Consider the following 13843-nt stretch of genomic DNA (forward strand, 5'->3'; position numbering starts at 1 on the left):
ACTACGATGCGTAGTTGCGTACTACGACGCGTAGATTCGCGCTAGCGTAGTTTACGAGCAACCCTGGTCATAACCCCTACCCCTATCAATAATTATACTACACTGAGCACCTTTTTTACAGTCTTTGTTTTAGGGCATCAGGACCCCACAGGGACCACTGCTTTATCTACAGTAGTGCTTTTTCAGATACATAGTGGCCAACAGGCCGAAAAAGGACGCAGGCATGGATAAGGAGTATGCCATGCTCTGGGGAGCACAGTGGCGTAGTGGTTAAGGCTCTCGCCTTGCATTGCCTGATTTGAATCCCATCCAGGTCAACATCCGCAAGGAGTTTGTATGTTCTCCCCGTGTCTGCGTTGCTTTGCTCCAGGTACTCCAGTTTCCTCAAACATCCCAAAAACATACCGATAAGTTAATTGGCTTCCCCCTAAATTGGCCCTGCACTACGATACATGCAGTACACGATACATACATCAATATATGACCATGGTAGGGATTCGATTGTGAGCCCCCTCTGAGGGACAGTTAGGTGACAATATACTGTGTACAGTGCTGCGTAATGTGTTGGCGCTATATCTAAATACAGTAAATACTAAATAAATAAAACTCTGGATAAAAAGGTTTATTTTTTTAATTAAACACTCTGTGTAGGCATTGGATAACTGAGTTCACCCTTGTTATTACACTTATCAGTCCTAGCTATAAAAAAAAAAAAAAGCTAGTCTTCTTTCTACTTTATATAGAATCAAAAGAATCATCCTTAACACCCATGTTAACATCTGCTGCAATTATAGATAGGCAATCGGAAGCTCTACACCATTGTCAGCACTTCATCTGTAATCCACCCAACGCCAAGTAATTTTTTTTTTTGTGCAATACAAATATCGGTGGAAGAAAGGCTTACATGTTTATGTTTTGGACCGCAACCTACAGGCTATGAGTAAGGACCAAGTTGTTGTCCGGAACATTTAAGCCTCTCTTCCACCAATATATTCCTATTGCACAAATAAAAGAAATTGAGCACTTGGGTATGCTGCTGAACTCGTTGCTCAAAACTGCACCTGGGCCCCGAGTTGTTGTGGAGGTCTGTGGCGGGCTTTCCTATTGCGTTGTCACTTATCTGTAGCCTTAAAGGAGGAATCGGGGGGGGGGGGGGGGGAAGCTTTACTTCCCGGGGCTTCCTCCAGCCCCTGGCAACCGTCCTGTGTCTTCGCCACTGCTCCGTTGGCTCCCAATCCCCTCCGTTGCAGATGCTGAACACGCCAGGTCGGCATCTACTGCGCCTGTGCGAGCACCGCTGTCGACGCTCAAGTGGCATCTACTGCGCCTCCTACACAGAACGCTAAGTATTTGTTTTCATTTTCATACCTAAGCAACCTTTTCCATTGCACATGGTATTGGATGCGATTAACATGCACATTACAATTGATTTGGGTCTATAGATCTATCTCATGGTCGTTCTGGTAGCAGATCAAACAATGTATGGCCACCTTAACACTTCTCTTTGTTTTGCATTCTTAGTTTACAGCATTTTTTTTATACCTGCCTAAAAAACTGTAAGGCCTGGAACCTACTAGCAGCGATCAGGGATAGGCTTCCAAGTAGCTACTCTGATTCAAAAGGTTAATGAATGCAGCTGTGACCGTGGGAGAAAAGGGGTTAACTTACCCAGAAGCCCTGTGTGCATCATTCCCCTCACACGCAACATATGTGACTCATTCCACGACTCACTACCGCACTTCCTCCTTCAAGACGAATTTTCAAAGCCGTTTGAAAGTGCCTGTGATTTGAATAGCTCTTGCTAATGCAATACTATGTGTGTGATCCCACTTAAGGGATGTGATTTTATTTAAAAAAAATCCCCCATAGCATTACATTACCAAGAGCTTTTCAAATCACAAGCATATAGAAAAGAGCTGCTAGTGGGTACCAGGCCTCAGTGACCATAGATATGTGCAGATTAAAAGATGGCAAAGTACCTTGAACAGTGCCCCATGGGTATTGCCGGACCTTCATCATTTTGTTTCCAATTTTAGCTTCCTCTGTGCTCCCAACAACTGCGAATGGTAAGTGAGCCTACAGTAACAAAAACACCATATTACAATCGCAATAGGGGTAGGCAAATTCCACACATGAACAAGCTGTATACAAGAATACTCATCATAGAGTCCTTCTCCAGTTTACCCAGATAAAAACACTTTATTCTCTCGCTGCCGCCATCTACCTTTCAATAGTATAAATGTTTAAAAATATTTTTTTTTTTAAAAAGTGCCAAATACCTGAAATTTCCCATCAGCAGCACAGTCTTGTGACATGCTGCTGATCTGATATTGTGCCTTGACAGATGGGTGCCCTCTTAGCCCTCATTCACACTATTGCATTGTAAATACATCCAAACTTGCAGTTGTGCATGCAATTCCGTTTGAGTTTTTGTATGCATTTTTTAAATAGCCCATACACTTCAATAAATCTTGCTGCACGATTTTACACAACAAAAACTTTCACTTGTTGTGCATTTAAAAAGGGACTATTAAAGTCGTACATTATGTGAACAATGCCGTTACAATGCACTAGAATTGGGAAAATGTACATGCTACTGTGAGCAACAATGTGTAAAAATAAATAGTTTCTTGACACAAACAGGGCCCAATGCATGAAGCTGCAGTAAAATTGTAATGGAGCAGGCAGTGCACAACAATTTTACCAGTATTAACGGCAGGGGGCAGCACGTTGTTTATTAGCACAAGTGTTACCAGGGGTTACACGTGCATTGCTATGGTAACATGCAGCATAGCGCACATTACAACAGCAATATGCATGCAACCCAATATTATGCATGCTCCCTCCCTGCTGTTAGTATGAGAAAACATACATTAGGCCCATAGAATTGATGAAACCTTACATTTCCTAGGAGCCTGTTGCCGCAGCTACTCCCTCTTCAATCACTGGGGGATAGAGGAGGGGTTGTTTTGGGTGACAGTTCGGCTACACATCACTCAAGCATCCTGACTGGCAGTGGTAAGGAGTATCCCAGAACCTCCCCATCCCAGAATGCAATCCTCCAACACCAGAAGACAGGTCAAATATCATCAGCTGTGCAGGTCACATTTAAGGTTATTTAGCACTTTAGTCAAGCATCTATTTTCATATTATTACATTACAGGAAGGTGAAAGGAATCAGCAGTGGTGAAATAAAAATTTCAGCTGAAGAGGTGCTTAAAATACAACCCCCCCCCCCCCCCCCCCTCCCCCCCCAAAAAAAAAAAAAAAAAAAAAAACACACCAAGTTATTTCATTGCTGGTTTAATTACATACTTACATTCATAGTTCCATTAATTTCTGCCACAGTCTCATCATCGGTGGGGAACTGATAAATCTGTACACCATTACTGACTAGCTCACTTGTGATTTTGATCTTGAATTTGGTCAGCTCACTTTTAGAAACTGAATCCGATTTTGCTATTATTGGAATGATATTAACCTATGTAAGAGAAATGCAGAGTTTAGAAATTGACTAAATATATACATCATACATACATGAAACTACCAATGGGTTTCTTCAGTAATGATTATGTTTTAAGGTCCATGTTGCAATGACATGCAGTAGCTTCTACAAGTCATTGCTGTGCTTTGCTATATGTAGCAAGTAAGTGATTTGTAGCCAATAAAAGCAACTAAGTAGACAACTCTTGCCAATGACTATCGCCTTTAGCAGGGAATTGGCAACAATGTGTACAGGAGGAGGCGGCGAAAACGCTGAAACCAGTGCAAGAGATTTGGGCGCCACCATAGGCCGTAATAGGAATTACGGCTATAGCAGGCACAGGGAGTAACTTCAGCGCCGAAGTTACTTTCAAAACATAATTCGGCTTCCAGCAATTGCTGGAAGCCAAATTATTTCATTCCCCACTATCCATGACGGCCTGGAGGGGGAATAGTATTTAATACGGCCGGGACTTGTGCGGCAGCAGGATCAGCCATATACAGGCTGAATCCTGCGCTCAAGTCTCCAGGGCCGTTATCTCTCATACGCGGAGGTGGTGCTGATGTGTTATCTGCCTGTCAGTTCATTTTAATAATTAACGTCTGAATATACGCTTACATAACAGGTTTTTTTCTTTTTGTAAATAGATATTCACACACCAAAAAGCATTAGCAGACAGGTGCTAATTATTAGAAATGGAAGGGTATACAAGCTGTTTTTGGACACCGGTTGGCAGTTACACTATTGGGCATTTGCTTTATTAGAAAGCATCAGCAAAATACTGCTGGCCTGTGATATACTTACCCGGGGCTTCCTCCAGCCCCTTGCAGCCGACATGTCCCTTGCAGCATCTCCGTTCGTAAACGCCAGCCCAGGGTCTCCGCCGATGCAGAAGCAGACCTCCTCTACTGCATCTGTGCAGGCGCCACCGTCAATCAAGTCCATGTTATCAGCAGTGTACTGCTCGTGCACAGTAGTTCCGTGCCTGTGCAGTACACTGTGGACAACGTGGATTTGAGCGACAGCAGCGCTTGTGCAGGCGTAGTAGAGGACAACCTCAGCACCAGCAGGGTCCCCGGGCTGGCAGCTGTAAGCGGAGATGCTGCATGGGACGTGTCAGCTGCGAGAAGCTGGGAAGTCCCGGGTAAATATATCATAGGGCAGTAGTATTTGGCCGACAACTCCTTTAACCTCCCTGGCGGTACGCAGTTGCAGTGTCCGCGGGAGGGATTTTTTTTTTTATAAAAATTTTTTATTTCTTAGCTAGCACTAGGCTAGCTAACTATGTGTCCCGAACTCCCCGGCACCTCTCTGAGCCCCTTGATCGCCGCCGGCTAAATTTACCTGTCCACGATGCCGCGAGAGCCGCAGCTTCTCCATTCAGCTTCACTCATCGCTGAGGCGACAATCGGACATGACGTCATCGATGTCATGTGCAGTACCGATCCTACCCATAGCGAAGCCTGGAGCTGATTGGGAGGCTGCGCCATCGCGGGATCCCTGGGGGGTACGCATAACGGCGGCGATCGGTGGGGACCGGAGGGAATTGGGCCACATGATTAGCTAGCGAATCGCTAGCTTAACCCATTCAGGTTCCGTCGTTTTCACGTGAGAGATGTTCACCTCCCATTCATTAGCCTATAACTTTATCACAATGCACTGATCTATATCTTGTTTTTTCCGCCACCAATTAGGCTTTCTTTGGGGGGGTACATTTTGCTAAGAGCCACTTTACTGTAAATGCATTTTAACAGGAAGAATAAGAAAAAAAGGAAAACATTTATTATTTCTCAGTTTTCAGCCATTATAGTTTTAAAATAATACATGCCTCCATAATTAAAACTCACGTATTGTATTTGCCCATATGTCCCGGTTATAACACTGTTAAAATTATGTCCCTATCACAATGTATGGCGACAATATTTTATTTGGAAATAAAGGTGCATTTTTTCCGTTTTGCATCTATCACCATTTACAAGTTTAAAATAAAAAACAAAAAATATAGAAATATTTCATCTTTACATTGATATTTAAAAAGTTTAGACCCTTAGGTAAATATTTACATGTTTTTTTTTTTTTATTATTGTAAACATTTTATTTGGGTAGTTTTGGGAGGGTGGGAGATAAACAATAGATTTATAATGTAAATGTGTGTTCATTTTAAATTATTTTTTTTTACAGGTGTAGTATTACTTTTTGGCCACAAGATGGCGGCCATGAGTTTGTTTACATGACGTCACTCTAAGCGTAACACACGCTTAGAGTGGCGCATCGGGAAGGGAACGGCCAGAATAGGCGCAGCTTCTGAGAGAAGCTGTCGCTTTTTTTAGCGGGGGAGAGGAATCAATGATCGGGCTCCGTAGCCCGATACATTGATTCCCTGGCTACTGAATCCGCGGCCGGGAGTGCGCGTGCAATCGGCCGCGGGAGCGCGCATGGTTCCTGGACGTAGAAACTACGTCCAGGAACCAAAATAGGTTAACAAAATAAAACTTTTTTTTTTTCTTCTTTTAAGAAAAAGAAAAAATCCTCCAGGGGTCATGTGATCCCCTGCTGCAGCTAGCTGGACACTGTTCACCTGAAGTGACATGTGACATGATAAGCTTACATAGGTACATGTAGTGCTAGCTCATTATCTATGCTTAGGAGCTTGTTGAATTCAGTCTGTTTCCTGAAAAGTAAATAGAAACCAAAAAGAGCTGACAGAGAGAAAGCTTGAGATAAGGTTTTAGTGCTGGAAAGTCCAAAGAGTCATTACTTCAGTTTGTTTTTGTTTTGTTTTCTCTTGCAAAGCCTCAGCAGCTATGATACGCCATATCCCAACCAGAAATTGGCTTCATCAGCACCTTCCCCTTGTTGGGTACATAGTTTCATCATGGTTTGCCATATCTTTAGACTTTAAAGTCTGAAAACCACTGCGCCTGTGTGGCTGCGCCCTCGCTCCCACTGACATCACCAGGAGTGTAATGCACAGGCCCAGTACAGTTTGCGTAAAGATGGGAATTCCAGCAGTGAACCGTGTTAGAATTTAAGTATGATATGCTTGAATTCGTAGGCCTCAGTTACTTTAACTGAGTTTAGTTAAAAGACTTGATTTGCAGAGAGTCTCCTTTTAAGGAGCATTTCTAGAAGCACTGTGGAACAGGGTCCAGTGTCTCACACAAGGCCAGAGTGCTCATCTATCCACGATGTACAGACATCGAGGCGGCTTTTACTGTAAGCATCGAGTGTTTTCATATTTCCTAAAGGTAAACAATAGTCAGGAAACATATTTTACCTAATTTCTGGGTACAAGTGGTGCCGGCTTCTTGGATATACTTGGAAGAATAACCTGGGGTGCTGCCAGGTCTGGCCGTGGCACATCATTCATTAAGCAGAAGAGGTGCATCACTATTCCTGTATCTGATTCAGACATACCCCATCACACCAGTGATTTATGTATGCCCCAAAATCCATAAGAGTCTTGTGGACCCCCCAGGGAGACCCATAGTGGCGGGCATAGAGTCAGTCTTTGCCCCTATTGCTAAGTACCTTGACAAGATCCTGCGACCTTATGTTATTTCACAAAAATCCTACCTTAGAGATACACCCATGTTTCTTAACATCTTGAGAAATATCCAGCCAATAGCTGGGGAGTGGTATTTGGTTACAATGGATGTGGAGAGCCTCTACACCTCCATCCCACATGATGGGGGTGTGGAGGCTGTCCGATATATGCTTGAGACAGCATCAGACTATTCTAAGACAGGTGGATTTTGTTTGTTCCCTATTGGGGATAGTGTTACAGATGAATTATTTTCGATTTGAGGACACCTACTATATGCAGATTAGCGGTACAGCGATGGGGTCGAATGTGGCCCCGTCCTATGCAAACATCTATATGGGCGTGTATGAGGAAATGTTTGTTTATACCAATGATTTATTCAAAAAACATGCTTTGCAATGGTTTCGCTACATAGATGATATTTTTTGCGTGTGGGTGGGGCCACATTCGACCCTTGACACTTGTGTCACAATTGATGGATAGGTGTCATCAGATCAGACTGACAGTTCATAGTTCTGTGGAGCAAATACGTTTTTTGGATACCCTGATTATGAGACATGGAGACTTTGACGACCGACCTCTTTGTTAAGCCCACGGATGTCAACTCCCTTCTCCATTACGGGAGTTTTCATCCGGGGGCTACCAAGAGGTCGGTACCAGTAAGTCAATTTCAGAGGGTGCGTATGATAGTGGAAGATGATGTGGCTCAGACTAGGAGATTGGATGAAATGCAACAAAAATTCCTACAGTGGGGGTATCCTACTGAGGTAGTACAAAAAGCCAGAGATAGGGTGTCAGGAGACAGGACAAAATATAGGAGACAGAGAGACATTGAGAACAGGATTCCTTTTGTATCCAGATATAACCTTATGAGCGGTGAGATAGCCAAGGTGGTTAAAAAACATTGGCACTATTAATCAGACAGCCTTCCCCATGTCAAACAGTTTGTTTACCCTCCTATTTTCTCCTATAAACGTGCTCCGAATTTGCGGGACCGGCTGGTCCATGCAGACATGGAGGGATCGGGATCACAAACCAGGTTCTCGCGTACAGGCACATTACCATGTCTGAACTGCGTTCATTGCAGCTCAGTCATTAAGGGGGATCAAATTGTTCACCCCCATAGAGGAACTAAGTTTAAGATACAGGTATGCCACACATGTGACTCCACATATGTGGTGTATGCTTTAAAATGTCCATGTGGACTGATATATATAGGTCAAACAACTCAAAAGATGAAGGAGAGATTGTCATCTCACAAGCATGCTATACGCGAGAACCTGACAGATCAAGCCGTCCCTTACCATTTTAGTCAGGCTAGGCATAATGTCAGCCAGCTTAAGTTCCTTATAATAGAGCAGGTGATGCAACCTAAAAGAGGAGGGGATAGGCTTAAGAGACTTCTCTGGAGAGAGGCACATTGGATTAAAAAAACTTGACACCATGGAGCCAAGGGGACTTAATCGTGAGCTAGATTTGGTTCCCTTTTTATTAAGTTCTTTTCAGTTTTTCTTTGTAGCTTTGTTTTCCCTTGTCTCCATGGTGTCTGATGTGTTTTTGTACCTCTGATACCCCACATAATTCATCTTATGCATATTGCACCTATTTTTAATTTGCCACTATGTGGTATTATGAGTTACTATATAGCATTTTGTATCCAACAGTATGTATAGTTCTCTTATGTATGTGCTCTGCGCTCTGCTTTGGCACTCCGTGATATGTATTTACATATGTGCAGCCTTGTAGTGATATTTGCTTTCCAGCAAGGCCGGTCTCTATGCGATCGTGGGCAATGTTTACATCTGAGGTGGGCGGTGCGCCACTACGAGCGCACCGTACACTGATTGGCTGACGCTACGTGGGCAGGGCGAGGCGGATGACGTCTCTCCAGGCACACGTGACCCCGGCGTTCCCCATCTGGTCCGCCGATGACGGTGAGACAGTGGGAGGAGAAGGAGGGGATGCGCAGCCAGTATTGCTCACGGCGGCAGGAGACCTAACCAATAGGTTGAAATGCTGAAGAGGTGGTGTCCAGATCTATGTCCAATCCGTGAGTACCCAGATAATTTCCCATCAGGTCCGCAGGCCATGGAGCCTTGCGATAGGATGGTTTGAATTGGGATAATTTAATTGGGTGACCACGGAACCATGATACTATATAAAGGAGTGTGTTACATAGATGTATTGTATTCTGACTTGCAGCTTAGCTTGATAAAGAAGCGGACTAGCTTTGAAACGTTGCTGTGATGGCTGACAAGCACTTTAATCAATAAAAGAGCATTTGATACAGATGGTGCCGGCTTCTTGGATATACTTGGGCACAAGTAGAGGAAATGCCATTTTTGGCTTGTCCCATCGGAGCAGGCGCAGACAGTGTCATCCATTACGTGCTATTATCAGCCAATTGCATGCGATGGGTACTAGATCATCCCTGCGGGATGATGTCACATTTAACTCTTTAGAGGTTAGTATAAGAATAGCCAACATGGGCTCCTGAGGGCACTTCTCTCTACTTCTGCTGACTTCCTTCTTGTAACTTTCCCTAACTGTATGCTGTATATATGCCTAAGTGCAACTAGCATAGATGTAACAAAGAGAAAGCCTGGTCTAGGCACTAGGGATAGACCAAGTCTGCATGGAACGCATAAGATTCTACAGACCGTTTGCTTTGCCGAAGGAGGTAACATGTAACGAAGATATAAGATTGCTGATGAACACATCTGTATATTTGTTTTACAAATAAACTCTTGAACCTTTGACGATGTCTAAGAAGTTCTATCTCCTATGCTGTTTGCGGTGAGGAGTGTCAAGTTATCACACTTCCTGTGTTAGGCCACATACACACATCAGACCATAGTCTTTGGAAAATGAAAGATCACAGACCAATCTTACCACCCTTCATGTAGTATGAAAGCCATACTCTACACAGTCTTTTCTATGGAGCTGAACTCCACATCAGGAAAAAATCTTGGCAAGATGCTGCACATACAGATGCTGTACAGACACAAAAGATCAGTATCTGCAAAAGATCTGTTCCTGCCAAAAATCCATTCCTGCAAATTGCAATGATAGTCTATGAGATCTGCAGATCATCATACACACATGATTTAACTGACATTCATCTGCAGATCTAAAAATCCATCCTGGTGGATCTGATCTGCAGATGAATGTCAGTTAAATCATGTGTGTATGATGATCTGCAGATCTCATAGACTATCATTGCAATTTGCAGGAATGGATTTTTGGCAGAAACAGATCTTTTGCAGATACTGATCTTTTGTGTCTGTACAGATCTGTGTGTGCAGCATCTTGCCAAGATATTTTCCTGATGTGGAGTTCAGCTCCATAGAAAAGACTGTGTAGAGTATGGCTCTTATACTACAGGAAGGGTGGTAAGATTGGTCTGTGATCTTTCATTTTCCAAAGACTATGGTCTGATGTATGTATGTGGCCATATGGTGCCGAACGAAGGTGTAGTGTTGTTGCCAATAGCAACCAACAAATATTTATTACAAACCAGAGGCGAGGACCTGAGCATCGGGGAGTGGCTGCATGGGGCACAGGACAGCTGCAGGGGACCTTTAGAAGCCCCAGGTAAGTTCAAACCCCCCCCCCCCCCCCCCCCACAGTAGTCCTTTAAAAAAAACTGTAGCGAAGAGGGGGGGGGGGGGACAAATCAATACAGTTCAAAGTGACTAGTTAAAAAAAAAAAAAAATGATGAGATAACAAGAAGTGATTGATATTTGTCATGTAATTGGTTCATATTGTTTGATCCACAATTAACCTGCATATAATCATCTTTACTACTGGAAGACATGGAGGGAAAACAAAAAAAAAAAAAAAAAAAAAAACCAGCTGCCATTATCTATAACCACACCCCCTAACAATGCAATATGATAAAACATTGTTTTTCTTTTATAGCTATACAGATACACAGAGGGAGATACTGGTTGCTTGGCAGTTGGAAACAGCAGTTATTTCCCTCAATGTAACAAGGTTCACAGACAGTAAACTGTCAGGACCTAGGTGCTGCCATCATACTGTGGGAGGGGTCTCACCACAATATCAGCCATACAGAGCCCCCTAAAAATCTAATCGAGAAAAGGAAAATATTTGTCATGGAAAGTGGGTATAAGCTACTGATTGGGATAAAGTTCAATCCTTGATTATAGTTCCTCTTTAAACTAAACATAAAAAAAAAAAAAAAAAAAAAAGGGAGACTCCGTTCTATATTATATGTTCCTTTAATAAAACACACACACATACACACCTCATGAGTTTATTTTCACTTTAGATGTGCTTTTATTAGAGCGTATTGTTGCAGTTAACCAAGGCGCAAGCTGTCCATTACTTTTTTTAGCTCCACCTAGTGAACTATAGTGTACGTGTTTACAGAGTTCAAGTGCAGGTGGAGTAGTATTAACATCAGATGTTAAAAATCAGTGTTGTCGAAGAGTTGGTTAAATTATATGTGTGATGACCTCTTGTGCTGCAGCACACCGTATGATCAGCTACATGGTGCTAACACCTACAACTTTTAATCTGGGTACACAGAAATCTCAGTGCTCCGCAACCTATATACACATTCTCACAGAAGCAAGCAGCTACAACAAAATATTATGTTACAACCGTGAAAGAGGTGGTGGCTGAAAATCATAAACCGTGTTTAGTCTCTGACCTTGCTGTCCAGTTTCTTCATAGTGACGAGGTCTAGAGATTTGAGGGAATGGCCAGTGGGGGCGATGAAGTAGAGGCACGCATGAACACGAGAGTCATGGTAATTATGCAGAACTCTCTTAATCTTCAGCTCTTCCTGCAGGTAGGACTCAAACTGGGAATCAATGAATTCAACAATAGACTTGTAGCTGAAAGATAAAAAATAAGCAACTTTTGAAATAAAAAAAATAAGTTTTCAAGCCAATCAAATCCACATGATGGCAATCAACCTGCCTCTTCACAACGAAGCAGGGCGAATTAAGTCTGATGGAGCCAACATAGAAAAACGACAACACAGTATATCATTTATCAGGTTCCCTTGGATTTCATCTTCCTTTAGTGGAAAATTTATAACCGCAATTGCCGATTTCAATAATTTTAAATTCTTACAAATGGACTTTCATTGCATTTTATTTAGTACTTTTTTCCTGTAAATAAAAAAAAAAAATGAGATTACAAGTTACGTGCAGGATAGTCAGAGTGCCAAGTATGCAGTGTTTCCTATTAAAGCCCAGCATTATCTGCATACCTAGAGGCATCCATGAACAACTTTTACCGGAAAAAGGGCCATTAATAAAGCATTTAGCTGATTATGAGATGTTCTATTTTAATGCATAAAAGTGAACACAAGGACCTGCCTTTACCAACGCCAAAATTCCCTGTAAAAAAAAATTAGTTAAACATCCACAAGACCTCAGTGGCATTAGGGTGAATTGGTTACAAACCTGAGCATCCTTAAAAGAACGAATTATGAATGAAAAAAAAAATCAGATGTCAAAAAACACTAAGTAAATCCAGACATAAGCCACTATATTAATATGCCAATTTTAAATTTTTATATAAAAAGGTCACACTTGGCTGCACTTCTTTTACCTACCAAGGTTCTGTATTGGTGCTGCAGTTATCTTAGGTAAGGTAGCATGAATTGATTCAACAGGGAGTTCTGAACCACGTACTTTAGGTAAAGTTAATTTTAATAATGATCATGTCTACAAGCAGAGTGAAAATAGGTACTTTACAACAGCAACACCTCCACATAAAGAAAAAAAAACAAAAACAACAACAAAAAACAACAACAACAAAAAACAACAACAACACCACAACAATGATGTGGTTAAAAAGTTGCAGATTGTAAAAGCTAGAAAAGCAAAATACCTGCTGTGGCACTACATATTCATTTTTATACATTTTATTAATATTGTTATTTTTGTCACTGATCACAGTACCAGTTCTGCATTTTGTATATTGGTGTACACCACTGTCTCATTTTGTACCCCTTGTTTCTTTCTTTGTGCAGCAACACAGAATTTGTTGGCACTTTATAAAATCAATAAGTAAAATAATAACAATACTCTGCCACCTCAATAGTCTGGCTGAGGCCGCAACTCTCCAATACAGGCTATTAGCCATGAATGATACGCATGTAAGGTGACAGTGGAGAGATCAATTATTTCTTCCCCATCACCTTCCCCTCGCATTCCTATGTAGCTAAAAAGAGCGGATGAGATGAGAATAGGTGGGAGTCGGCAGCCAAACTGTAGGTCACAGAGGAGATGATTATCTATGAATTGCTGTAGCATGTACTGTAATTGCCTACTTTAATTTGGATTTTTTTTTTTCAAAAAGCATACTTTAAGCATGTTTAACCTCGTAACTGTCTAATAAATGCATATTACGAAGACAGTATAAATAACTCCAGGCCCCTCTTCTATAGGCCACATGTAAACATACCTGTCTTCTTTATTGATTTGGTCACCAAATCCTACCGAGTTGACTATTGTCATTTTCAGGCGCACATTACTCTCCGTCAGGTCATATGTACAGGATTTCAGCTGGACTCCTGGCTGCGAGTGAGAACTTGGTTCCCCCTCAAATTTTGTGTTAAACAACGTATCCATCAGGGTTGATTTTCCAAGACCAGTTTCACCTAAAAAAGAAAGACACTTTAAGTCAGGCTACGTCACACAGTTGCAATAGTTATAAAACATTACTGGGTGGACGCTACAGCTACTGATCCAATTCACTTTTTCTCCTAAGCGATAATTTTTCATCTTAGGTTTCAAATAACCTTTCAGCACAGTGTAAATGAAAAAGTATT

At 42.0% G+C, this 13843-nt stretch overlaps 1 protein-coding gene across 7 annotated transcripts in view; it reads right to left on the reverse strand.

Annotated features, from left to right (window-relative positions):
- Positions 1-13843, reverse strand: part of SEPTIN6 (septin 6) — a 150002-nt gene that overhangs the window by 50054 nt on the left and 86105 nt on the right. For all 7 annotated transcript variants that reach the window (XM_068251096.1, XM_068251099.1, XM_068251093.1 and 4 more), the window contains exons 3-6: positions 13477-13672; positions 11708-11894; positions 3320-3481; positions 1980-2076 (exon numbers count right to left, since the gene is read on the reverse strand). In XM_068251096.1, coding sequence (XP_068107197.1) covers positions 1980-2076; positions 3320-3481; positions 11708-11894; positions 13477-13672 — 642 coding nt within the window. The remainder of the gene's footprint in view (positions 1-1979; positions 2077-3319; positions 3482-11707; positions 11895-13476; positions 13673-13843) is intronic.

The sequence above is a fragment of the Hyperolius riggenbachi genome, chromosome 8 (assembly GCF_040937935.1).
Source record: "Hyperolius riggenbachi isolate aHypRig1 chromosome 8, aHypRig1.pri, whole genome shotgun sequence".
NCBI classification, from domain to species: domain Eukaryota; kingdom Metazoa; phylum Chordata; class Amphibia; order Anura; family Hyperoliidae; genus Hyperolius; species Hyperolius riggenbachi.